Source organism: Poecilia mexicana, unplaced genomic scaffold, assembly GCF_051168715.1.
Source record: "Poecilia mexicana isolate PSO_F unplaced genomic scaffold, ASM5116871v1 scaffold_18, whole genome shotgun sequence".
In the NCBI taxonomy this organism is placed as follows: domain Eukaryota; kingdom Metazoa; phylum Chordata; class Actinopteri; order Cyprinodontiformes; family Poeciliidae; genus Poecilia; species Poecilia mexicana.
The window spans coordinates 19060186-19086537 of record NW_028263387.1 but is presented as its reverse complement, the minus strand read 5'-3'; the positions used below and the strand labels follow the sequence as shown (position 1 = coordinate 19086537).

At 39.8% G+C, this 26352-nt stretch overlaps 3 protein-coding genes and 1 long non-coding RNA gene across 5 annotated transcripts in view; 1 reads left to right on the top strand and 3 right to left on the bottom strand.

Annotated features, from left to right (window-relative positions):
• On the bottom strand, positions 1-3427 carry LOC148154111 (uncharacterized). Of its 2 annotated transcripts, none has more exons than XM_088016076.1 (7): positions 3245-3427; positions 3033-3133; positions 2709-2762; positions 1158-2611; positions 934-1037; positions 673-726; positions 1-574 (listed from the first exon to the last, which is right to left on the bottom strand). In XM_088016076.1, the coding sequence occupies exons 5-7, from the start codon at positions 1030-1032 to the stop codon at positions 323-325; spliced, it is 405 nt and encodes a 134-aa protein (XP_087872202.1). In that variant the 5' UTR covers positions 1033-1037; positions 1158-2611; positions 2709-2762; positions 3033-3133; positions 3245-3427; the 3' UTR covers positions 1-322. The 2 variants fall into 2 exon arrangements, with proteins under 2 accessions (XP_087872202.1, XP_087872201.1); XM_088016075.1 differs by having other exon boundaries at positions 1153-2611; positions 3245-3422.
• An 897-nt stretch (positions 3428-4324) lies between these two features.
• LOC148154110 (uncharacterized) lies at positions 4325-5907 on the bottom strand. The gene is made up of 3 exons (XR_015766164.1): positions 5670-5907; positions 5332-5385; positions 4325-5243 (listed from the first exon to the last, which is right to left on the bottom strand). It is a non-coding gene; the product is annotated as an uncharacterized LOC148154110 (long non-coding RNA).
• A 1718-nt stretch (positions 5908-7625) lies between these two features.
• On the top strand, positions 7626-9061 carry LOC148154109 (uncharacterized). The gene is made up of 4 exons (XM_088016205.1): positions 7626-7756; positions 7840-7957; positions 8263-8316; positions 8429-9061. Exons 2-4 carry the CDS (start codon positions 7841-7843, stop codon positions 8681-8683), a joined length of 426 nt encoding a protein of 141 aa, XP_087872331.1. The 5' UTR covers positions 7626-7756; position 7840; the 3' UTR covers positions 8684-9061.
• Positions 9062-10160: 1099 nt separating this feature from the next.
• Positions 10161-26352, bottom strand: part of sema4f (sema domain, immunoglobulin domain (Ig), transmembrane domain (TM) and short cytoplasmic domain, (semaphorin) 4F) — a 58353-nt gene continuing 42161 nt past the window's right edge. The window contains exons 2-15 of the mRNA XM_014985476.2: positions 20275-20411; positions 19385-19444; positions 15818-15916; positions 15356-15467; positions 15143-15262; positions 14893-15041; positions 14625-14806; positions 14238-14379; positions 13919-14132; positions 13725-13834; positions 13449-13600; positions 12482-12534; positions 12194-12384; positions 10161-11728 (exon numbers count right to left, since the gene is read on the bottom strand). Of these exons, the coding sequence (XP_014840962.2) occupies positions 11027-11728; positions 12194-12384; positions 12482-12534; positions 13449-13600; positions 13725-13834; positions 13919-14132; positions 14238-14379; positions 14625-14806; positions 14893-15041; positions 15143-15262; positions 15356-15467; positions 15818-15916; positions 19385-19444; positions 20275-20411 (2423 nt within the window). The 3' untranslated portion in view covers positions 10161-11026. The remainder of the gene's footprint in view (positions 11729-12193; positions 12385-12481; positions 12535-13448; positions 13601-13724; positions 13835-13918; positions 14133-14237; positions 14380-14624; positions 14807-14892; positions 15042-15142; positions 15263-15355; positions 15468-15817; positions 15917-19384; positions 19445-20274; positions 20412-26352) is intronic.

Genomic DNA, 26352 nt, shown 5'->3' with positions numbered 1-26352 from the left:
GATGATAATCCCACAATTTAATATAATTTACTTAATAATTTAACTATCCATCACAATTGCTTCACATATATTTGGCAGTAGCAATTAAAAAAACGTGAAATGCACATTTCTAAAGTTTACATGTTTCTTATCAAAGAACTGTATTATTTGAGTTGAAGTTTTCATACATTAGTGCAATCAAATTAGATTTTATATTCATGTCTTTGATTATTACACAGTTCATCACAAAAAGCCTGAAACAGAAAATTGTTACACTTCTACCAAACAAACAAAAGAAAAATGTCACATAACAAACATTCACATAAACCAGTAACAGCACAAACTACAGCTCATTACGGCTGTCTTCCTGGAGCTGTACTGCAGCCCAAATGTCCTCCATCTCCTTTACAAAAGCTTTCTTTCCTTCTGCAAACTTAGTTTTTTCCTGGACTATGAAGTTTATGATGACGTCCTTGAGGTCTCGCAGCGACGTGTTTTCGGTTGCTGCTATCAGTTGTCGCAGAATCGGATAAAGATTCTCAATTTGCTGTTCTTGATGGTATTCCGCCATCAGGAGTTCTGCTGTGAGTTGTGTCTAGAAAAAAATGTGTTTCATTCGACAAGAAGCATTTGATTAACCAGGTAAAATGACAAATCATGTTGAATACATTATGTGAGCTGCATTCAACAAACCTTCTTGTCGGCTGCTTGTTTTATTCCACCCTGGAAGTATTCATGTAGAATATCCTGAAAATTAAAAAAGTACAGAACTTAATTCTTTGTTGACATTAAAGCTTCTGTATTTATTTTTTTACATTTGCTAAGAGATTCCTTAAATTTCTGTTCATCTAAAACATTGTCCTCACTGGTTTAGATTAAGGTTTGAAAAGCACACACATTGATGGAAGCATGAATTTACATCTCAAAACAAAACTTGGTATGAAGCTTTATTACCAGATGTTCTTCATCAAGCAGAGAGTTTGAGAGATTGATCAGAGCCAACAGACTGAAGAGGAGCATCAGTCCTGTGGAGGGTCTATCATGGATGACCATGATTACTGGAATTAAAACACATAAAAGTTTAGATAAAACTAACTGAATTACACATTAAATGGATCTTTTAAGTCTCTGTTAGCAAACGTTATATAGAAACTTTAATTGTTCAGTACAGACCTTACCTGCTGGATGACTGGCAGAGGAGCTGATGTGCAGATTAAAACCAGACTAGTGACTGACAGACTACAAGTGCTTTATGTATTCTTCAGGTCACCTGTCAGCTGCTAGACTCCACCTATGTGAACCACGTCTTCAGTTTCATTATCGTTTATCTGTTCAGCTTTTGAGAAAGTGCATCATCAGTTGGCATGACAGAAAATGAAAGCAGCACACATGATTGCTTAGTGTGATGCATTGCTGCTTTGCTACAAAGAAGCAACAAGTAAATAAACAAATTGTAAAAAAAAAAAAAAAAATCAATAAATAAAATAAATAAATAAAGTAAATAAAGAAATATTTTTAAGTTCTTTTGTAATAATAGCAGAAGGACTGCACAGTGGCACAGTTGGAAGCACTGCTGCCTTGCAGCGAGAAGGTTCTGGGTTTGATTCCCGGCCCCGGTCTTTCTGCATGGAGTTTGCATGTTTTCACATCAGTCCATTCATCAAAGGCATTGTTTTAAGATACTGTAAATACCTCAACTAAATGAATTGATGAATAAAATCACAAATGTTGATGCTCTAACATGGTTTTGCTTTAGATCCCGGCACAGATCTTCAACTCCAACCAAAACCTGAAATATATCTGAAAGGATTTGAACATATCCTGCTCTTACATTCACAACCAATGCATCACAATTTGAACATTAAATTGTCTTTTTCTGCCATACAGATCAGGAACAGCAGCATCAGACTTGAGTTGTGCAAACAGGCACTGCTGTTGAATGGAGGCTGACTTCAGGATAGATTTTAATTGCATATTGTTGTTAAAAAATTAAAAAAACAGCAACATGCAGTGTAGTTCTTTACATTAGTAATGCAGAATTACTCCAAATTGTTTTGGAGAAAGCTGAGGTTTATTTTGACGGGACATTAAATGTGACTTGGTAAAGACCTAGAATGACCTTTGCCCTCCTGTGAAACTCCACTCAGAAATATTCCTGCTTACTGCAAAAACTCGTACAGATTAGTTTGATCCAGTTACATTTTACAGTTATATCTTTGATTATTACACACTTGACCACAAGCACAATTATGAGCCTGGAACAAAATATCATCATACATCTGTCATATATTTCATCTTTCACTGTTGTTTTTAACCGATGATTAATTTTAAACAAAGTAAACAAAAGAAAATTGTCACATACACACATTCACATAAACTACAGCTCATCATAGTCGTATTCTTGGAGCGCTATTACAGCCCAAATATCCTCAACTTCCTTTTCAAAGTCTTTCTTTCCTTCAGCAAATTTAGTTTTCTTGTCAACTAAAAAGTTTATGATGACGTCCTTGAGGTCTCGCAGAGACGAAGAGTCTTTGGTTGCTGTTATCAGTTGTTGCAGAATCGGATAAAGTTCCTGAATTTGCTGCTCGAAATAAATTTCCACCAATGTAGCTTCGTTCAAGAGTTGTGCCTGGGAGAAATGAATGTAATTAGACAGGGAGCATTTGATTAGCCATGAAAAATGACAAATTATGTTGGATGCATTATGTCAACGACGGCCAACAAACCTTCCTTTTGGCTGCTTGTTTTATTCCACCCTGGAAGTATTCATGCACAATATCCTGAAAATGTACAAAAGAAAAAAACTTTAGAAAGTAACAAATAACACTATAAACTTAGAATTATGATTTGAAGACTTTATTTACATATAAAAGTGTAAATAAAAAGCTGAAAGTGAAACTTATTTAAGTTTTGCTAAGAAATATTCCTTAGTTTCCTTGTTTTTTACTCCCATTATTTTTATACGCCGTTTTACGTGAAGGCTAGCAGGTACAACACACTGATGGAAACATATGAGCCTGGATTTAAAAAATGGCACAGAGCTTTATTACCAGAGAATTTTCATGAACCGAGTTTGAGAGACTGATCAGAGCCAGCAGACCAAAGAGGAGCATCAGTCCTGTGGAGGGTCTGAGACGGACGACCATGACTACTGGAATTAAAAGTTTATGTAAAATTAAGTAAAGAACATCTGAGCTGGATATTTTACGTCTCTGTTAGCAATGTTATAAAGTAACTTTAATTGTTCAGTGGCAGACCTTACCTGCTGGATGACTGGCAGATGAGATGATGAAACCAAACTAACGAGATCACAAGTGTTTCATGTATTCTTCAGGTCACCTGTCAGCCGCCAGGCTCCACCTATGTGAACCGTGTCTTCAGTTTCATTATCGTTTATCTGTTCGGCTTTTGAGAAAGTGCATCATCAGTTGGGGTGACAGAAAATGACGGCAGCACACAGGAATGCTTAGTGTGATGCTCCTTTGGGGTGTTTTTCAAAGAAGCAACAAATAAACACAAGACCATGTTTTGTAGAAATGTGTTTTAATTCCTAATTTAATTATATCCCATTCTACATTAACAAAAATATAGCAAAAACTGGAGTTTCCAACTTAAAACACATTTTGTGTTAATGTTATACTTTACGTTTGTGTTTGCACACACGGTGTCCCAGAAGTGAAACAGTGTGAGGCCCGGTGAGACACGATGCACGAACCAAACATGTCCACACAAAAATCACAAGTATTTAAAAAAAATAAAAAATAGTTAACGGTGAAGGAAGTTGGAAATGCACGTGCGGCAAAATGTTTTTCCACATCATAAAGGGGATTCCCACACCACATCTACCACAGCGTCGATGTGGAACAGAACTTTGGCTCTGCATGTGCAGAAGTGTTTTCTCTTTTTTTTCCCCTCCTTCGGTGAAGAGAATGCTTTTCTGAAATGAGTCTCTTCATATTTTTGCATTACACACGGATTATATTAAGCAAGAAATGTGACACAAGACTAATGGAAGGAGACATAAACAGATTTGTGTCATCTGATAGCAAAAGGGTATTTTCCAGTGCTGTTCTGTTCCAGGGTGTGTGAGTGTGTTTACATACACACACAGAATACAGGTGTGTAAATATCTCTACCTTTTTCAGTTCAAGGAAATACAGTAGCTCCTGGCAGTTTCATCTTACAGGAATATAACCACATTTTACGTCACAGTATAAGCAAAAGAGAAACTGGTTGGTGTAAGCTAGGCGCAGGAACATGACTGTGTCTGATGTGTCAGACCATCCATGATCAGGAGCACGTCAACAAATATGTGGCAAAACAACATCATGACATCTTATAGTTTGGCTGGAAATAGGTTTATTAAGCACTCAATGATCCCAAACAAACTGTCAAAATAGTCACAAATTGCCTTAACGAAAACAAAGTCAGTGTTTGGGGTGGCCATCACAAAGTTCTGATATCAGCCTCACAAAAAACAAAAACAACAACAACAACTTGTGTGCGAAGCTGAAATGTTGTTTACGAGCAAAGCAGAACCAAATCCTGACGGTTCTGTCAGAAGCAATGGGTCAGAAATTCTGTGAGAATCTTCTGGAACCATCACCAAAACCTGAATGTTCATTTCTTGTAATTTTAACAACTTATTTTGAGTTTCAGTTCCCCAATTTCAAAATAAGATTGGGAGACATAAAAGATTATTTGGATGATTTTTATATTATTTACTTAAAACGTAATTGATCATCACTACTACCATAAGTACACCTGGCTGTAAGATCTACAAATAATAAATCCTTGTTTCAAAAAGATTTTATGAATAACCTCTATTAAAAACAATATTACAGAAGCTCTTATAGACAAGAAATTCATCAATCTTTATTCCATTTATGTCGTCTTTCCCCTTTGGCTGTACTGATTATTGGCTTTATCAAAAAAAAGGGAGAAAGAAACAAACGAAAGAAAAGAGTCACATTTCACACGTTCACACAAAGCAGCTGCAACACCAACTACAGCTCATCATAGTCGTATTCTTGGAGCGCTATTACAGCCCAAATGTCCTCAATTTCCTTTTCAAAAGCTTTCTTTATATCAGCCATCTTAGTCTTCTTCTGGACTATGAAGTTTATGATGACGTCCTTGAGTTCTCTCAGCGACGGAGAGTTTTCGGTTGCTGCTATCAGTTGTTGCAGAATCGGATAAAGATTCTGAATTTCTTTCTCTTGACTGTATTCCGCCAACATAAGTTCAGTCATGAGTTGTGTCTAGAAAAAAAATGAATTTGCTTAGAAAGGGAGCATTTGATCAGCCATGTAAAATGACAAATTCTGTCGAATGCATCAGAAAGCAGACCTTCTTTTTGGCTGCTTGTTCTATTCCACCCTGAAGGTATTCGTGTAGGATATCCTGAAATTTTACAAAAGACATAAATCTTCTTTTATTCAGCTGGAACATTTGAATGTTAGACAAAAAAAAATTACTCTAAACTTTAAATTAAAAATTTATGTGACAGACTACAAAATGTTAAAAATCAACCTTCTATGTTTGTTTTTAGCCTCGTCGAGTCAGATTCCTTAAATTACTTTGTCAAGCGTTGCCCCCATTGTTTTACATGAATCTTTGTAAGCTCAAACGTTGATGGATAGACGGCTTCAGATTGAAAAACAGAACTTGGTATGAAGCTATATTACCAGATTTTCTTCATCGAGCAGCGAGTTTGAGAGACTGATGAGAGCCAGCAGGCTGCAGAGGAGCAGCAGTCCTGTGGAGGGTCCGAGACGGACGACCATGACTACTGGAATAAAACACATACAAGTTCAGATTAAATGAAATAAAGAACATCTGAGACGGATCGTTTTTTAACAATGTTACAGTGACATTTTAATTGTTCAGCGACAGACCTTACCTGCTGAAGAGCTGGTGTGTGTGTGTGTGTGTGTGTGTGTGATAACCAATGCAGCGCCTGCACAGAACACAAGGGCTTTAAATATTCCTGAGCTCACCCGTCACCTGGCGGCGGGCATGGGCCGGGTCCTCATAAAAGCCTTGGACTTTGACTCGGACGGCCCATAAAAACCAAAATGTGGGAAATCATTAACAATGTCCGACAGTGACGTCACAACGATGACATCATGACTGACTTTACTGCAACTTTCAGTCTATGCCAGTAGAACTGATGTTTACTCGATAGAGCACAGTATTCAGGTGTTGGTTAAGTACTTACAAAGAAACGAAGGTGTGTGTGTAGAGGTGTGCGTGCGTGTGCGTGTGTGTGTGTGTGTGTGGACCTTCCTATGGCCCTCAACAAGAACATTTAACTACTAATAAAAATTAGCATTTGGCTGCCATGAGTCACAGTGACCATCACTGATTGTTCACCTTCTGAACTCAGTTTCTCAGGACTTTGTTTTACAAGTTTCAGGCGTTGATAAGTTAGACGTGCAGTGTAGATGCATTTCCACTGCAAAATGAGTGCAAATCTTTTAGTATTCCACTGTTGTTGGAAAAAAAACAAAAAAAAACACAATTTCGCAATGTCCCTTAAATATAAAATGTAACTAAAATCACATTTGAACAAGCTTGTTCACATGATGCCATTAAAAATGATAATCGAAGGATGTAAATGGTTACATGAAATATATTCATAATTCAGCCATGATGCTGCTCATCATGCGTAAGCCGTCAGAGTCGTTGGCGTCTCATTCTGGGGTTGGAGCGACAAACCTCTATATTTACGGCTTCGTATGCGGCGTTTTGGGGAAATTGTAGTTTGCGATTTTGCAGAAGAGCTTTGGATTCAACACGTTCGAATGACACAAAACTTTTTATGAACCTTGGCGCAGCCAGCCGCTCGTTGTCCGAACAAAACAAAACTAAACCATCATCACAGGCACACGGATAAAATGAAAAATAAAAAAATGTGAATTTGTTGCCTGTCGTTAAGTAAAATCTACAGATGGTTTAGATGCCGGACTAGAACGTTTCTTATCAGGCAGCCTAAGAGCAAGGATGAGAACCCAGCATCCACAAATACTTAAACATATCTTTATTTCTGCTATGCAGAAAATGTTTGCACAGTACAGGTACAGACACACTTATATAATGCTGTACCCATTATAATCCTAGGAGAAACAAGTGTACCAGGCTAAAGCCATCAGTCATAGACTGGAGAAACCTCATCAACATGGTCTGAAGTTTATACCTGCTTGTCTAACTACCTTTAAAAAGCTTTGAAAAGCAGGAAAACGATAAAGCTGTTGACAAAGCCATTGACATTAACAGCAATAACAGTTTTCAATCATTTGAAATAACTGAAAAAAAATTTAATTTGTAAGGAACAGTCAAAATGTTACTTTTATTTTCATCCCAAATGTATAATTCAGACTTCATAATTCAATGTGTGGGTTCTGTTAGGCCTTACAGCTGCTAGTGGTGCAGATAAATGTCACCACAAGATGGATTTATGGATTTATGCTCCTGGTTATTCATTCCAATAACTTCGTTAATCACATGACAAAGTCATTAAAGCCAAGATATAAACAGGCGTTACATCTAACGCCGACAGGTTATTGTACAACAGATCTAATTCACCTGAATCTTGTCTCTGTTGCTGTAAAGCAAAACTGAAAGAAGTTCCGTGTGAATTTCGTAAGAGGCGGGACACACAGACGGAGGCGTGACAGAAAGCCGGAGGAGCATTTAAGACATGTTCGGAGCAGCAGAAGTAATTTCTTCAGTTGGCCTCTGAAAACCAGCTCTTCTTTCTCTGATTCACCTGGTAAGACGTTCACATTAAGACTACAACGTTCCACTTGTGGTCTTGTTTTATTAATTTTACATGTTTGGTGTTTTCATTTCCAGCATGATGGCAGCAGCAGCAGCAGCAGACGTACCCGGAGCCACCAAAGGGCTGCTTCTCGTCTTCGCTCTGTTCACACTGGTTCATGTCACACACTCACTGGAAGCAGAGCAAAATCTGGTAAAAAAAATAAAAAATAAAAAATCCTGTAAAGAAATGATGTTTATTGCTCAGGTTTTCGTTTTATAGACAAGGAATGATACAAACACACACATTTAGCACAATAGCTGAACAACTTGGAAAAAGAAAAATGGTGTAATTTTAAATGTTTTTCTTTTAACTCAACATCAAGTTGACTTGTTTTTGAAAAAAAAAAATTTTCTGCTTTCCAACAATAGCGATTGAAATTCGCCTTGTGTTCAATACCGTTATGAGCGAAGTCTTACGCATTAATGGATCACTAATTTCTTTCTGCAATTTTGCAGGAAATTCTCACAAAATACTATCAGGGTGGACTGAGTGAAGCAGCCAACAAGAAGGTGGGTCACTGGCCTCACCGCATTGGGTTTAAATGTGGTCAGTTGACAATAATTATTCAATAAAAAAAATTATTGAGTCTACTTTTTACATGGAAAATCTTTTGCCCAACAGGCGCAACTGGACGATGCACTTAAACGTTTTATAAGCGATTTTCAGGAAGACGTCGACAAGATTTCTCTTGTTACAAAGCGACTGGAGCTCATAACAAAGAAGAACCTTTACCTGAGAGGACTCCCTACAGTAGTCAACGACTTTTTAAATGAAAGGGTTGAAAAGGCCAATAAGGACATAAAAGCTTATGAGAAGGAGATGGAGGACGTCTGGGCCTTCGTAAACCGCAAAGAAAACGATCGCGGAGAGCTTTAGCAGAGCTGATCCCAAGATGAAATTATTTCTCTTCTGTTTTGTTTTTATGAAAAAATGAAGGATAAATAAGTCGTATGTTAGGTTATCAAGGTGTTCCTTGCCAGTTTGTGATTCCATTTCTTTGTAATAAAACTAAATATGCAGCTTTAAATTAAAACTGAAGGTTTCTGATCTGAAGAACTGCTTGCAAAGTCCTCTGGTCTGTCCATAGACACAAAGTTCAAAGATCAAAGCAGGTCAACTTCATACATTTGGGTCTTTGTGTTAAGATACAATTTTGGGATAAATTAAATGTAATTCAATAATGTGACACTATTTAGTTTTACTTTTCTGATTACCAGTAAAGATGCCAATAAATCAGGTTTGAGTTCAATTTAATCTTACAGCTGTTTTTTGTTTCATTATGTTGGAGATGAAAAAAAGAGGGGGGTTGGGGGAGGAGCTGGAGATCAAGATGTTTTTTTAAATTGTGAATAAAAATAATAGGCCTGATATTGAAGCAACCCAAACGCAGAAACGGTTTGGCCTCAGAGACAAATCCTGACTTTGAGTTCATCATTCTGCCTCCATGCTGGACAAAAAGCTTCCTGCAGGTCTCAGTGAGTTCTTCTGCTCTCAGTCAGGCGCACGCAAAATATGCAAAACGGAAAATATGTTAATGGAAAAGATAGAAAAGACGTGGACCCTTACATTACAGCTACATTATTTGCACTGGAAGAAAAAAAAAAAAGAAAGAAAGCTGGACAGGTAAAAGAGGAAAACCGGTTGGAAAATGAATCCTGTTATTGAGGGGAACAAACAGAAATTCAACAAAAAAAAAATTAACATGAAATAAAACCTGCTTTAATTTAAATGGGACCGGCTTAGTTTTAAGTTTAGTTCTGTTGTAGGTTATTGCTTTGTCGCCTCACAGCGTTGCTCCAAAAGTCTGTGTGGATAAAAGTCTACAGAAAATGTGCAGAAACTATTCTGACTGTTTTTGTTGCTTGTAAACCCTCTTCTTATTTCAACACCTTTTTATTTTTTCTAACGCTTATAGAAAAGCGTTAGGAAAGCAAACGCTCTCGACAGAACAAAGTTCTGCAGGGACATGGAGTAATCCTCTACTTTAATTTGTTTGCCCTTATTTACATTTTAAACTGATGAGTTTATAAAATTATCCTCCAATTCAGGATCCCATCTAACTAATAAAGCTGATTGTCTCACTTCAATGTTCCAGAACACGGTCAGCACTGCCAAGCCGCTGTAACACTGTCTGCTACAGGAGCTCCTTCCTGCCCACAGCTCTTTAAAGTACAATGACTTTTAATTTCCCTTTGGCATAAAATAAGTTTTTATTTTTTATGAATTTGAATTGAATTCAGAGCGCTAAACATATTTTAACATCAGACAATCCAAAATGCAATTTCAGAAACAATTCCATTTTGTGAAATTTAATTATTTCAGAGAAACAAATAAAAAGATGCAATGACAACACTTGACTCTTTCTTTTTTATTATAAAACACACGACAAAAAGAAAACAAGACATTTATGTTGAAATCCACTCACAGAATGAGGTGACGGTGGCTCCGAGTTTAAAAAAAGGTCCATTCTTTAAGACATCATCATATGAAAGACGTTCGACTTCCTTCGATAATCTGGAAAGCGGGTCGGCTCCCAAACACCGACAGGAATCTGACCCTGAATCTGTGAAGCTCTCGGGAACAACAGTCATGCTGACAGGGACAGCCCCGTCTTTGGTTCTTTAGTCTCCGACAGCGACATCTCTCTCTCCGTCTCTGAGGCCCAGACTGGTGCCAGAACCGGGCCCCGCGTGGCTCAGCAGTCCTTTGGTGCGTTTGGATCCGTCGGGGTGTGCGGCATGAGCGGTGCGACCACAGAGAGAGAGAATTAGCGACACCTAGTGACAGAGAAAGGAGCTAAAACTGAAGTGCACTTTGCCTTTTGAAGTTCCATCGGTACAGGTGAATGACAGACAGTACGACAACAAAATATGGCTTTTCCACGTCTACGCAGGTCGGCATTTCCGTCTTTGATTTCCTGCTAACGTTGGAATTAAACGACCACCGACTTTCGTGTTCACATCTCACTTATTTACATTTGCCATTTACATCCATACAATGTAAGCTGCGGCTCTCTTGAGTGTTACAACAGTGGTGTATCGCACGCTTGTGTTTTTTACGTTGCGCTTCAGTCCGTTCATAGAAGTCCTCTGAAGAGACTTTGACTTATATTCTCATAGAGCTCTAGTCTCTCTCGTCACGCCACAGCTCCCACTCAAAGGCATTTGGCAGTACCTAAAGCGGCATTCAGTTTCTTTGCAGATTGCAGAATGTTTTCCTTCATATTGAGCTTTCTTCACACGGAGCAAGCGGAGCTTGAAACTCAGACAAACTGACAAACTCGTCCTCTAGTCCCTTCTTCCTCACTCCCAGCAGTTCATCCACTCCATTTCCCTCCCCCGGCTCCTTCTCTCCCAAATCTGGCCGCCTCCAGTCCCCCGTCCGGCCCCCCAGCGCGTTCGCTACCAGGATCTCGGAGTTGAGCTTCAGCCCGCTGCCGCTGGTGTCGCAGTTGCCGTACAGAGAATGGCCGTTGCTCGGGTTGCTGCTGACCCTGGAGCTGCCGCTGTAGCTGTTAGCGTGGGGGCCGCCGTTGCCCTGACTGCTGAGCAGCGTGGTGGCCGTGGTTGACGTCGTCTTGCCGTTTTGCTTTTCCGACGACCTGAATCCGTCCGACACCAGGCTGGAGCTGCTTTGGGACTGCGGCGTCGCGGAGGAGCACAGCAGCTTCTGCTCCTTCCCCGACGACAACGAGTTATCGGGAGCGCGATTGCCCGGGCGGCTGCTGTTTTTCTTCAGGGTTAAGAAATAGAGGAGAAATGCTCCACACACTAGACCTACGAAGAATAACAGGACGTAGATCGCCAAGTGATGTCGGTTTCCATTCTGGCCAAACGATCCGCTAGCGTTGGGTTCCTCCAGGTGCAGGTGAAAAGCCGCTCGCCGGCAGGGGGTTGGGTCTCTGACGTTAGGTCCTCCCTCCTGAAAGACAAAATATGTGCATCTTTCAGGCAACGGCTTCCTGTGATGAAGCAAAAAAGTCTGATACAGTGCCTTCAAAAGGATTCAGTCTCTTAACGTTTGCATTTTATTTTGTTCAAACTACAAACTTTGTGTAATAGACCAACGAAAGACTTGTGGAGATGGAAACTTTACAAACAGACATAATAAATATGAATACAACATGCTTTCCATCCAATCTAACTGTCCAGGAGTCGTTTTGCAAAGACGCATTTTCAGTCTCCATACATGTAAAGCTGCTAGAGGACTTAAGACCAAATGACTTGCAGCTAAATGTAGCGAAAGGCGATTGAGAAAAGCACCAACTGAGGTCACATTATTTAGATTTTTGTTTGTTTGTAAAAACTGCTCTTGCTCCATCACATGTAGACGAGTCGCCATGGATACTTCTGTAAAGGCTCTATAGACACAAAAACAAATCTGTACCTGGCAAGTGCAAACGTAGCTCCCCAGGTTCTCCTCGGTCACGGTCACCGCCAAGTCAGAGTGGTGCTGCCTGGTGTGTCTGTGGGGAGGATACTCCCAGCTGCAAGGCCGCGGAGAGAGCTGGACACACGGCAACAGGATCTGCAGCCCGGGGGAGACTTTCAGCCACTTGGTGGATGGATCGCATCGTCCTACAGCACAGGGAAGCAGAGAGTATTTACCACGAGACGTGAAGGTTTGAAAACAAAAAAAGAAACCTCATATGATGTGACACCTGGATATATTTACCTTGAGAATTACACTTTTTTAATGCTTCATCCACAACGTCACCTGAACCAGGACTGGAAGCAGAAAAACAGAGAATCACTCAGATTGATGGCTAATGATGTTTGTTCTTCTACTCCCTTTTGTTTAATAACTATCGATTGGTTCATTTAATGTTTAATTATGTGATGTTTTTTTTTCCTAATTATGTTTTCTGATTGTTTGGCCATTCATTATTATTGCTTATTACAGGTAAGGACTAACAGAATAAAAGTAATAGAATTACTGTTGTAAACTAACTATTATTAATCCAATCTAGGAAGAACAAAAACAAAACAAAGTGACAAAAAATAATCCAATAACAAAGGAAAAATTAGCAATTGAAATTTCTCAATTTAAAAATGCATGATTTTCCCCGTTCTTGCTACTTTCTGGCACAGTACTGTGAATTAAAGCGACTAATGCGACAAAAATGTCGATTGGTTGTTTAGAAAAGAAAAGGTGTGAGAAAAACAAAGAATAAAAATGAAAATTTAACCAGTTCTTTGTTTGATGGTTGTCTGATTCCTATTTAATCATTGCTTGATTGTTAAGTGTGGATTATTCTGGCTTTTTGATAATTGCTCCTTTAATTTGTGCCTCATTAAAATGTATTGATAAATTTTATTTTGTTTATTTTTGTACTTCTTTTTAGCTTATTCTTTCTCCTCTGTCTTTTTTTCTTTCCTTCTTATACGAGACATTTCGCTCAATATGTACATTTTAAATACACAGTAGAATTACAATGAAGTGTCGTACATTAATTACCCCGTCTTGACCATTTTCAGTGTTGAAAGAAGAATAATCTTGATAAATATTTGACGAATGAAGCATATACTTTATATGAAATGGAAAGCATCAAAGATAATCTAAAAGTCGCCTTTACGATCTAACGTAGGGGTAATCTGCCCTACACTTTCAGCGTCAGACGTCTGTCCGTTGTTATACTCACTCTGTGAGTGTGAATCTGCAGGTGTTGTCCTCTGTGCTCCACTCACAGCCAACTCCTCTGGCTCTGGCACAGACCTCACAGCTGGAGTACAGAGCGCAGCCTTCAGTCTGGACTTCAGCCACCGACTGCGGGCTGCCCACCAGCGCTCGGCCCTGGAAACACAGCGACGCCTTACAGAACCAGCACACGCCAAAACTAGCAGTTTCATTTTAAGATTGAATAAGCTAAATAAATAAACGAAAGGCTGGATGTGAGAGACAAAAGCTAATGCTTTACCTGGTGCATTATTATATTGTTAACAGGCTCTTCCGGTGAGAAAAGAGGAATCTCTTGTAGTAGAGTTGCATTCTGGTTCGCTACTGCCACCTGGTGGAGCTCCCCACGATCTACAACACAGAAACCAATTAAAATATATATTTTTTTATTTTAGTTCAAACTTAGAAGTTTAATCTCTATTCCTCTCTTCTGACCTGTTCCAAGATGGAGGACGGCTCCTCTCCGGTCCTCGGCCTCACCCATCAGCGTCACAGCCAGCTTGGTGTATTTAATTCCCTTCCGGACCAGCAGGGGCGCTGCAGTGACGCTGTTCTCCATCAGAGGGTGATCCCTCACAAAAGTCAGCACCTTATCAGGGAGTTTCAACGAGGATTCGAATCCCTGAGCCTTTAAGTCGTTGTTCAAACACTAAACAGTAAAAAAAAAAAAAAAAAAAAGGCAGAAAGAAAATAGTTAAATGAGGAGAAAAACAATCGTATTAATGAAAGCAGGCAGAGCGGTGGAGCTCGGTACCTGGCCCGGTCTTGGAATGGGAACAGTCTCAGGACTGTTCCAGTTCTCACATGTCTTCTTCAGCTCTTTAAAAGGACCGTCCATCACTTTGCTGATGTCAAACAGACTGAAGACACACACCGCTGAAATATCATTGGGCTCCCTGGAAAAAAAGAAACAAGGAAAAGGGGCAAAATTACAAAGCGTGATTATTTAAAGTGTAGAAAACTGATTTGTCTACATCACTCCTTGGTAAAATATTCCCTGAAAACTGATGACTTAATACCCAGAAAGAATAAAGTTGCCATCAAATAGATAATCTGGTCACTGCTGTGCAATTTCTGCCCACATATTCAATACTTTTATAGATCATATTATTAGGTAACTGTTTTCTCCGACTGTTCCTACCACTGGGAGGTGAACAGCCCGTAGAAGTGTGTGCTGCTGGGGTCTCCTGGGGAGTGTTGAGCCGTGAAAACGTCCGTCAGGATGTTGTAGCGCTGACCGCTGGCTTTGTCTTCACACACCAGCTGGGCCTTGAGGAAGGTGGTCCACCGTCGCTGCAGAGTCTTCATCCCTCCCACGTCAGACTGAACAATCAGACAGCGTACGTTTACTCCAGCGAAGCCAAAAAAAAGAGATGCAAATAAGTAATTTCGTCAAAACTCTGGGTTACCTTGCAGACCCGCACCACCCTCGGCACTTTGGTGTACAGATCGTGCTCTTTGGCCATCTCGGTGAAGAAGAAGTAGATTTTGTCGTCGTCTCCGGTCGGGTTGCTGTCCGGGGCCTGCTCTATCAACGCCGAGCTCACAAACTCCGGGTCTGAATGCACAAATAAGAAAAACAGATGACCAGTAAGGTCATTCACAAGACCTGGCACTAAGATCAAATGTGTGTATCTTGGGTACTTCTGAGCGCCTCACCGTTGAGCCAGTTGATGGACTGGTCGGTCCGGACGCGCTCCTGCTCGGGGCCTGTTGCCCTGGAGATGTCGTAGGAGGTTCCCAGGAAGTTACTGGTGGCTGCTGTGTAGAGGATGCCATCTGAGGAGAAGAAAAAGAAACATTTATAACAGAGCAGGCTTGGGAAGCATGAATTAAGCCAGCTAAGAACTGATCCAAAGTTTTCCCACTTGCCTGCCATTACAGCTGTGTAACGCTGACTGGGCTCAAAGGGGCATTTGCCCTTCCCAGTCTCCATCCTCAATGCTCCATCCTCTGTTTTTTCCAAAGTGAAGGAGGGAACGTGCTGCAGGATGACAGAAAAAAAAAACACAACTGGGTGAAACTAAACTGCCCAGAGGAGCCAGTGAGGATCTGGGTGAGCTGTAGATTCAGCGTGAGGAGGTTCTATAACCACATAAAAATCCATGAAAAACTCTCCTTAGATTTCTATTTGCAAAAAAAAAAGCAAGAAAAAAATGTTTTATTTTCTATGCACCTAAAAGTTTTACATGAAAACTGAATAAAATACATTTACGTTTGTGTCTGCAATTTAATAACCGCTCTTAACTCAAACACAGGACAGATAATGACTTGTTTTCAGTCGATTATTCACATGCCGCTGCCTAGAAGTATGAAGATGATGGACGCACTCACCAGGAATGCACACTGGGGGTCGAAGGCGTAGGTGCCACACACGTAGATGTGGCCGTCTTTCTGGAACTCCAACAGACGGATGTAGTTGTTGCAGTCCGCCTGCAGGGGGAGACAAAGTTACACAAATGAGTTAAGGCTCAGCGTGACTTTTTGTGCTCAACCTCAACATTCAGAAAATGTAAAAATACATTTTTAGATTTCTGTGTGAAAACTTTCCATGTAAATATTCATAGTGCATCCCACATTTGAAGATGTACTGCAGATTGATGCACAAACTAAATAAATAAACAATGGTGACATACCTGGAATATGTTTTAATATGTTTTTAAATATTAATACTTTGGTCTTTTTCTCATGATCCAAAATCAATCAATAGCAAACCAAAATGTAATATTTGTATCTCTTCTGTCTGACGTGGAAAAATACCCTCATAGTCTCACCTCACTTAACAGGAAAAGATGACGCAGGTAATTTATATTGAAGTGCGTGCGTGCGTGCGTGCGTGCGTGCAGCACAAAGACTCCATGTTTTTCTGGATGAGCTCCAGGCCTGAGTCACCTCTTCCCCAGGGAACAGATCCTCTCCCAGGCCCAGATCATGTCACCTGAATCAACCCTCCCCGCTAACCCACACCAGCCGCCACCGCCGTGCTGGTTCAGCTCCGTGGGAGGCCCACTGCCAGCCAAAATACCCTCCAGTCATTAAACACACAGCCTCAAATCAGGATTATAAATTTAATGTGGCACTTGAAATTAACACAACAATAAGACTATTGTCACTCTATTCATTTTTAATGACTAATTCTATGATTTCAGCCTTTTACTAAATGAAGCTGTCAGATGGAATAAGATATTCCTTAACTAGTGGGTTCGTTGTAGGCATTTTTCAGTCATATGATGAATAAAAAAATCTAATTAACTTGGAAGAAAATCATTTCCATATTGATAATCTGTGTTTAGTAATTATTTAAATTTTACCTGTTCAGCCACTGGGACCTGCATTACTGGTATTGACTTGGTGAACTTATCATGTTACATTATTTTTGGGAGTTTAATGAGGCATCTGACTTGTTTGTTTTTTTTCATGCTGGAAGGACTACATAATGCATGACGTAGTGATATACTGTCAAAATGCAGCTTTGGAAAAAAATGAAGAGCCCAGTGCACTGAACCCCATTGAAAAGCTCCTGGTTATTTCACCAAATATTGATTTCTTAAATCTTCCTGAGTTAAAACATTAGTATTTTTGTTTCTAAATTAAAATGAACTAGTTTTCTTTGCATTATTTCAGATCTGAAAGCACTGCACCTTTTTTGTTATTTTGACCATTTCTCATTTTCTGCAAATAAATGCTAAGTTTTTGCTTGAAATTTCAGAGACATGTTGTCAGTAGTTCATAGAGTAAAAGAACAATGTTCAATTTACTCAAACATATACCTATAAAAACTAAAATCAGAGAAAATGATTATTCTTAGCAGGCTCTTCAGTTTTTTTCCAGAGTTGTACCAGAGTACCATCCTGATCCAGGAAATAGTCTGTCTCAGTTCCTGGAGTGAAACGTTTCCTTCCCAGTTAGAAGATGTGGAAGAGAGAAGTGTAGCATGCCTCCCCACTTATGTTCAAGTTTAGCAAGTTGAACTTTAACCTCACACGTTTTTGTAGCCATCAACAGGCTGGAGCTAAAAGTACTCGCAAACATGTATGCAAACATTTGGATCAGCGCAATTCTGATCCTGTTTCTATTGAAGAAAACTGTGCATGTCATGTTGTCAGTGAACATGAAAAAGACAACAAAAACTCAGAAATATAATGTCATGGTTAGCTTAGGAAAGCTGGTTGAAAAGAGGGTTTCTAAGTTTGCAAATTTTCTAGTAAACCGCTTGTCTACTAGTTTCCCCCAGTAAATCTAAGTGTCTGCACCACCGTCACTCTAAAGCTGCATAAACCCTTAAATGTGGTGTGAAATGTGAGGAGACAAACATCCTCAGTTCTCCAAAACGTTCTCACTCCAGCGGTTCTAAGCTCTCTTTCAATGATAACCAAGCACACAAACGCATGCAGGTGGTCTTCTGTTGAGTCTGTCGCCGTGGTTTTCTAAATGCAGTCTTGCTTTTTCTCATAGTTGCTTCCTTCTCTCTTCTTATTCCCTCTGACTCAGGCATAATCTTTTAATCAATGTTTTTGCAGAAAAAAATCCCTTTGTATTCCTGCTTTTAACAGTGAGTCAACTTCCCACTTTTTTTTTCTTTTTTACACTGGAACAAAGAAATCTTCTCAAATCTATCACTAAAACTCTGCTAAAATGGACTTTTTGAGCACACAAGGTGACGTACTGGAACACGGTAATTTCACAAGTTATCCATTAAAGCTTAAAAGCGTTGTCAATCTGACATTGCATTAAAAAAAAACAACGCATCACTCCGGCATGAATCAACAAATACACAGTGAGTGTAGCATTTACTGTAAGAAGACACTGTAGATGGAGATGCAAAGCTTGACTGTACTTTACGCTCTATTTAGTCTGTTTCCGGCGGTTAGTGGACATCTGTGACTTTATATACAGCCTGTCTCCTGCTTCTGTGTCCCTTCGCGAGCTAACACCCTGTATGAGGGCCTGGCATCAGTCCCAGAACTTCACGTCTGATGCCCAGCAACATGGGCTTGTGAAACAAACACACACACACACACACACACACACACACACACACACACACACAAATATAGGTGAAGAGGTAAATACAACTTGGATCCGGTTCATACCACCTATAAGTACCTCTGTCCCAAAAATATGCAAATAATTTCACTACATTACATGAAATGTTTCAGGTGTTTTGTATCTTTGTCGCTTGTTTTCCATCTTTTTTTTTTCCTACAATACAAGGGATTTTTTTTCTTGTATTATTTTTGTTGTTGTTTTTATGTACATTTTATAGAAAATAAGAATGAAAATATCTAGTGAGGCTTGAAAATAGTTGTTCATATCACATTCATGTTGCACAGAATAAACAAAACAAAAAAATTCCAAGGAAAAAAAAAAATATATATATATATAATAATTGACCATAGAACTAGAGTATGTTTTTGCCTTGCTGCACACAGTTGGTCAGCTGGCAGAAAGAAGCCTGTTACGCTCATCCCACCAATCACAAGACAAATTAAGCATTGTGAAAAAAAAAAACTTCTGGATGTCACAGAAAACATCATTAGCTAAGGAGTAATAATCTACATGTTTTCTGTTTTAAATAAAATCAATTACGTCTCATTGTGCAGTTTTATTTTAAATCAAGTGGAGGTCAAAGTGAAGAGCATAACAGAAACTTCTGTGATTTTTGAAGATTGACTTTTTAAGCTTCAATTATGAACTTCAGTTTCAAGCAAAAGAAACTGAACTTCATAATTTTTTTTGTATTTTCCACATCAATGACTCTGAAACAGAAAACAACAGGAGTTCCTCTAAATCAAGCTGCACAAACATTTAGCCAGAATGAATTCACAGTACCTTATTGTGTCTATAAATCTGAGTTATTCCTAAATCAAACAGAAGACGAAGGGCTTTAAAACGTCTCACCTCTGTCTTTCCTTTCCCCACACAAGACTTCCTCTTCTCCTCCGGTACGACCCAATCGATCTGAAGGAAGACGAGAAGAAAGAAGCGGGTAAGTCAACAACTGCTTACAGATCGCTGGTCCATATCAGATTAGTCCCATTCTGTAGCCCAAAATTATTAGCTACTGTTTCCTTTCACTGGAACAGGCTGATCTTTAAAGATCCTTTAACACAAACATGTCATGTTCATATTATCAACAGCTGAGAAACGCCCCTTTTCGCCAACTCTGGAAGACGTTTTCTTGCACAGTGTGCCTGAAAAATGAGGTTAAAGGGCAAATCCAGGAAAAACGAGCCAGTTAAAAATACAATACTTTATTTATAATCCGTATCCACATGTGTGAGATCCAGAAGAGATTCAAACTTGTCATCTCATCTTTAAGCATATTTCGCCATTTTCCTTAGCATTTTTCATGAAATTTTGCTCAAATCAAGCCTGTTCTAGAGTTTCTGTTATGTACAAGTTCTCCAACTTTTATGATCTGATAATCAGGATTTGGAACAGAATAGAAATATCCTTTATTGTCTCACAATAGGTACATTACTGTGCAATGGCAATACTGTACAGAAAAGGCAAAATTTCAACATAAATACTTTGTAGTTCTAAAAACAAAAACTCCAGAGGATTTCAGGGTGACATACTTATAAAACTCACAGGTTTACAAGAATGAATAGTTTTCTCAAATGACTTATTTGTTTCATCTGGTATGAAAAGGAGACATTTGATCATTTGATCATCATTATCCCTCACACACACACACACACACACACACACACACACACACACACACACACACACACACACACACACACACACATATATAAATTTGCTCTTCTCCACTGCAGCATCACCTTTTTTGGCGGTTGCTTCAGGTTGTTGGTGTCCACGGCTAGAATGGCATCCTTGGCTCCCAGGAAAAGGATCCCTGAGGAAGAGTTCAGCAGGAAGGTGCTGAAGTTCGTCACGCCGTAGAACGTCTTTTGCTCCACTGGACAAATCAGAAACAGAGAGAGAGGAAGAATTAGCGTCGTTCCTCTGTGTTTGTTTTGAAATATCTTTCTGGATCCTTTGAATCCGTTGCTCACGTGGAGCTCTGTGTTTGAATCAGATTCACTCCCCTGGGAGACATAAAACAGGCTAAATAATAAAACATAGTAATGTACAGTAAACAATAGACTCTTCTCTACATAACACATGGTGAGCTATATCAGCTATATTTGTCTCCTCTTCTGAAAAGGATCACATAAATCAAATCCCAGAAGCTTTTGAACAGCGCTCCAGCTCTTGTTTGCTCTCTCAGTCAGTCGCTCTCCCTCCTACTCTTTTCCTCTTTACAACAAAGCATCATGTGTGTGTGCATGCGTGTGTGTGTGTGTGTATCCTCACTACAGAGAGGGGAAAAGCACAGCTGTTTATTCAGTGTCTTTGGTGGAAGACTTTAGCTGCACCTGTGTGTTTAAATGAGGGGAAATCTGACAGATTTCACAGCTTTTCTTTTCAAGCTGATGTTTAATGAAAAAGGCCGGACATAATTACGGACACAAGAGACACACGCGCACAGACACGCATGCACGCACACACACACACACACACACACACACACGCACACACTCATGCACGCAGCACAGCATTATGTCCAAAGAAGGGATCGAGAGACCAGTTTGCACACACAACCTGCTAAAACACAAACATACTGTACCCACTGATCACAGAGGATTCAACACTGATGCTGATCATTCAGGCGTGGGAAGTAAAGCGACACAAACAAAACTTACTAATTAATGTATCATGACTCTCATCAACATCACGTCTTACAGCTGTGCGCAGTTTTAGGCCCCAGTGGAAAAGATGCATCGTGTTTATTGCTGTGTGTACGGATCTGCTCACTGAAATCCATCATTACACCAACAATGTATGGCAGAAGAAATCTGCTAAGTAAAATAAAATGAACCACAACATAAAAAAAAGAGCAAACACCACATACACTTTTATACTCTGCACTGCAGTGACTGTCTTCCATTCAAGCAACTTGCTGCATTTCCTTTAAACATTTCCACAATGGAGGAGAAAAAGACAAAGAGCAAACACAAGCAGCATGGGCTGCAAGCCCACTATTAACCACCAACGCTGCCAAAATATGATTAGCAGCATTCAGCTGCCAAAACTCATGTCTGTAACATAATTCTCTCTCCCGATTACTATTCATCTAAATTATTTTGTCGTATTTAAGATCTCACTTTACAGCTGGCAACAAAACAAACACTCAAAAAAAGAGCAATCCGCAAGAGTATACGACATATATAACACGAGTCTTTAGAAATGCTGGGCGTGATTTAGAAAAGCAGCAGCAAATATAGTTTATTAGTCCAATGAAGTGGTTACAAGACGAAATCACCTCAATCATTCCTAGACGAAGATATTTCTCATCATTTCAAACGCCACAAACATCCAGACATAAAAAGTCTCAACAACTTTAGCAGAGAACTAGTTTTAATTTGCATCTGCCGTTTGCCACAAAGACTCATTTTCCCCCACTTTCTTTAGTTGACTCTATACAAAAATATCACAAATACAATTTTGAAGGACAGAAAAATGTTATTTCACCTCCAACAAAATGATTTCCAACAAAAAAGAGCTATTTGAAGAAAACTAGGCTTATACAGATGATCAAGTGAAGGACACTGAATCTCACAGATCCATTGTCAAAATTTTTTTTTATATTTCATAAAAACAGGAGTTTTGTATTATTTCAAGCCTGACACTTTTTGTTTTACTCTCCATTTGTCCACTTTGCCCATTTTTCCTCAGTGGTACCTGTAAATCTGTTGTCACGGTCGGGTACAAGGACTGCGCTGAAATGAAAAACGTCAGAAATGTGAAGATTTACTGACCGACACCAAGAGGAAGGTTGGGCTGCAACCACTACTGAAAAATGTTTAAATAAAACACCCGGAGCAGAATCCGGGTGTTTTCTCTAATGATTATACGGAAAAACAGAGACGACAGATGAGGGAGACACACCCTGGATTATTTTGCAGGTCCAGCACGTAGAAAAGCAAACCACCTATATTTGGACTGTGTTCAACAGAGTATGAACTGTCTATGAAAAGCCCAGTTCAGTTTAAATTCCCCAAAACTTAGATTTCCCGGAAGAATGGACAGAAAATGCATCTTGGAGCAACGCGACCTCCAGTGTAGCAGCTGTCGACTGGAAGCTCTACACCGGCGCAGTCGCCCTCCGTTTCTCTTACGTCGGATGAGACTCAAAGCGCCGCGTCAGGGCGGCCTGATAAACGGCACTCAGCGCCGACATGGCTTTCCACTTAAGAGCCCGTCCGTCTGTCTGCGCTGCGTCGTTCGCTTCTGCAAAACGAGAAGGGCCCGACAGCACACCGACATCTGCCAGTAACCCAATCAGACGCTTTCTCTGCTCCCCGCCTCTGTCCAGGCCCCAACCGTCCGGATAGCCCGTGTCTGTTTCCCATAACATTTCACATGAATGTCATTTCTCATTTACTAAGAAGCCATCTGTTCCCACTAATGGCCTCCAGGCTGTCAAGTCACAAGAGCGGCTCTCATTCGCCCCGCGCTTCCTGGAAATTAGTCAAAGTGACGACAAAGATGTTGAGCAACAAAAGAAAACTGTTAAATGTCTTCTGTGGGAGTGGGCTTTTGTCGTGTTATTTATTGTTTATCGTGAAACAATTCTAAGAATTTTGATTTATTGTTATGATCAATTTCAGCTGTAGATGTTAAATACTTAAAAAAAAAGAAAAAAGAAAACCGACAGTGTGTTTGGAAATGTTATTTTTACTTTTCTATTCATTTTTTTTGTTCCATGAGCGCATCAAGAAATGTCAGTAATTTCGAAAATATTATGAAACCCAGCTACTGTGAGCAGTCCAGTGATATAAACCACACTTCTCTAAGTAAGTGGCATCTTGAAGAATCTCGTTTCAGATGAGTGTTTTCCAAGAACAATATTTCCATTTGTGGTGTTTGAATGATGCGCCATTTTGTCCCCGTACTGCCAAGCTATTTATCACCTAAAAAATAAGTAAAAAAACAGTTTTTAAATCTTTATTGTTACCACAACAGCACCGCGAAATATTGCGATAAAACTCTAAGTCCATATTGTCACGCCTCACAACCCTGAGCCGACTTCTTCAACAGCGTATTTCTTCATTTCAGGACTCGCACACGTACATATGCAGGCAGCCATGTGTAGCAAAGTAGACATAAGTGTTAGTGACACGAGCCAAAGGCAAGATCTGGAGCCGTGTCCTTGTGAACTCTCTTCACTTGCTGTGTAGGACACACACACACACACACACACACGCAGCAACTTGCACATGATTGCACCACCTGCTGTTCACCCAATGCAGAGATGATTCCTAGAGCTGCACCATCTGCCTCTGCATTAGCAAAACGCAGGACTCTGACAGACATGCAAACAACACTGAGGTTTTAATTTATATCTTTAATGTGATTCCCACCACTGCTAGCTTGCTGCACCTCATTGCGTATTAAATCCCTCACCCAGTCTGTGGGAGTTTCCTTCCTCATGCGGGGGCAGGTGTAAGCCTAGCAATAAAATAAAGTTTGAGATTGATTTACTCCTTTGACTGAAGGTGGTTTTTACTCTCGCCAAACAAACTGAGGTCAAAAGTAGATCAACCTCAACAGACCAACCAGGAAGAGCTGATGCAGTTGTTAGCACTGTTGTCCTGTAGCAAGAAGATTTTCTCCACCACAGTGACGATTATAATACCAAGGTGACACATAACAGCTGGGTAGGCTTTTGTTTATAAGCTATAATCTCTAAAATCTATAAATGCAAATATTTATAAAGAGGATTAAGGATTAGGACTCTCATCAAACCACTAAACAGAGCGTCCAACTTACATATCACAGAATTAAAAAAAAATTCACCACCATTTTATGTTAGCTCTAGCATTTTAGCCACTGAAACGATACACATGATGAGACGATTCAAGCCGAGTGTGAATCAGCAACTCCAACTGAAATACATCCAACCAAATGTGGCGTCCAAGCCGACCTTGACGATTGTGATGTTGCAACCATTGGTATTGCGATAGCGATCCCATAATACTTACTTTTGCCCCTACCCCCTTTGTTTTGGATATTTATAGTGAAAAGCAGGACTAGCTCACATCTTTCCCCTGACTATCGGTCAAACAAAGTACAACTGATTGTACAATAATACTTAAAGAAACTTTGCAATTAAGACAAATATTATAATGTCTAATGTTGTGCTTGTGGGAGCCTGGTTTATGTTTCTGTAAGTACAGGAGCCTGTATGTATATGTTTGAATAAAACTAGGTTACAAATTACTTGTCATCTTTGCACTTGTGTGTTTATGCAAGTTAATCAGCAGCAAAAGAAAACATAATATTCCTGTTTCAGAACGTTAAGCTTCACAGTTTATATTTCTGAATAAACTTCTGATTTGCTTTCCTTCTGTTGGGGGAGTTTTGAAATGTGTTATTTTCCAGTTTCAGGCTCCCTGCACCTGTTACTCATCTGCAATCAGCAGCGCTCCGGCCGTCAGTCAGTGATACTTCCTGGTATCACTGACAGGAGGATGTTCTTTATCACATCCTCCTGTTGTTTTCCTGGACCCCGTCGGTTTCTGCTGGCTTACGCTAAGCTGACAGTTTCACGGTTTATTTTTTGGGCTCCGGAGTCTCAGTTCAATTATTTAAGTGTATCTGCCTCATGGTTCCCCGCCTTTCTGTCTCCATTTGGATCCTTTGGATTGATGACATCTTGTTTGCCCACGAGTGTGCGAGTTAGATTTTTTTTTTTTCCTTTATTTTTTTTTAAGGATTTGGGAGAAACTATTATATCTTGATCTTGTCCAGTTTACCTGATAATGATTCGAGACTCAATCTGTCCAACTGTTACTTTTATATTGGCGTGTGACGCATTAAGAGATTTATTTTATGCGTTTTATCTCATTTACACTCGCATTTAGACAACTGACAGGCTTTTTTGATAGAAAGAAATTTGATATTTTCTCATATAAGACAATAATATTGCACAAATATAAAAGTAGAATGTGTAATTATCTGAAATATGTTGAGAAAAAAATCTAATCTAAGGCAAAAAGCAAGCCACAGAGGTATAAATGAGTAAGTACTCCTAAAATACAAAATTCTCTCCCCCGCCATGAATCATTCATTCATTATACATTAAACATGACAGAGAGGCTTCCAGGGAGGTACGCCAACAGCGAGTGTGTGAGTGTGTGTGTGAGAGAGAGGAAGAGAGAAACAGAGAGAGAGAGAGAGAGAGAGAGAAACAGATAGAGAGAGAGAGAGAGAGAGAGAGTGCATGTTGTCCATTAAGGATTTAATAATCTGACTTTTGCTCTGAGGGACCAACCTCAGTCCTGCGGCTGCAGGGCACCGAGGGACCAAGTGGGAAGTGATAAATTATACACCTCCCTTCTTCTTCTGTCAATCAAAACTGACGGGATGGAGAGGAAAGCTGGAGGGGGAGACGCACATGTTCCTTCCCCCACAGTCTCTGAACACACACACACACACACACACACACACACACACACACACGTGAATTGGCGCCTGCAGAGAGAGAGGACACAGCTGCATGATCACTACAATCCCACAGACACATGTGTGTACAGCCACTCAGTGCCATTTTAAATTATGCAGCTGCAGCTTCCTCTCAATGATACGTTTTGGCAAAACTACTTCACAGGTTAATGTAGAAAAGCAGCTATTGGTGGACTGGCAGTCCAACCCGCTCCATGTTTGCTTCTCACCCTAATTTTGTTGCATCTCTGTGTGCCGAAGAGGGAAAACGGCTTTCCTGTCCTGTTCTGTCGGTCAAAAACACCTGTTGAAGGTTACTCAACTGGGATGATTAAAATGTATGGCTAATG

Bases quoted from the DNA above. Each gene is read 5' to 3' on its own strand.
- LOC148154111 (XM_088016076.1), bottom strand. From the start codon at position 1,032: ATGGTCATCCATGATAGACCCTCCACAGGACTGATGCTCCTCTTCAGT. The intron at 727-933 runs GTAATAAAGCTT...TTTAATTTTCAG, and splicing joins TGCTTGATGAAGAACATCTG to GATATTCTACATGAATACTT. The intron at 575-672 runs GTTTGTTGAATG...ATTTTTTTCTAG, and splicing joins AACAAGCAGCCGACAAGAAG to ACACAACTCACAGCAGAACT.
- LOC148154109 (XM_088016205.1), top strand. From the start codon at position 7,841: ATGATGGCAGCAGCAGCAGCAGCAGACGTACCCGGAGCCACCAAAGGG. The intron at 7,958-8,262 runs GTAAAAAAAATA...GCAATTTTGCAG, and splicing joins TGGAAGCAGAGCAAAATCTG to GAAATTCTCACAAAATACTA. The intron at 8,317-8,428 runs GTGGGTCACTGG...TTTGCCCAACAG, and splicing joins GTGAAGCAGCCAACAAGAAG to GCGCAACTGGACGATGCACT.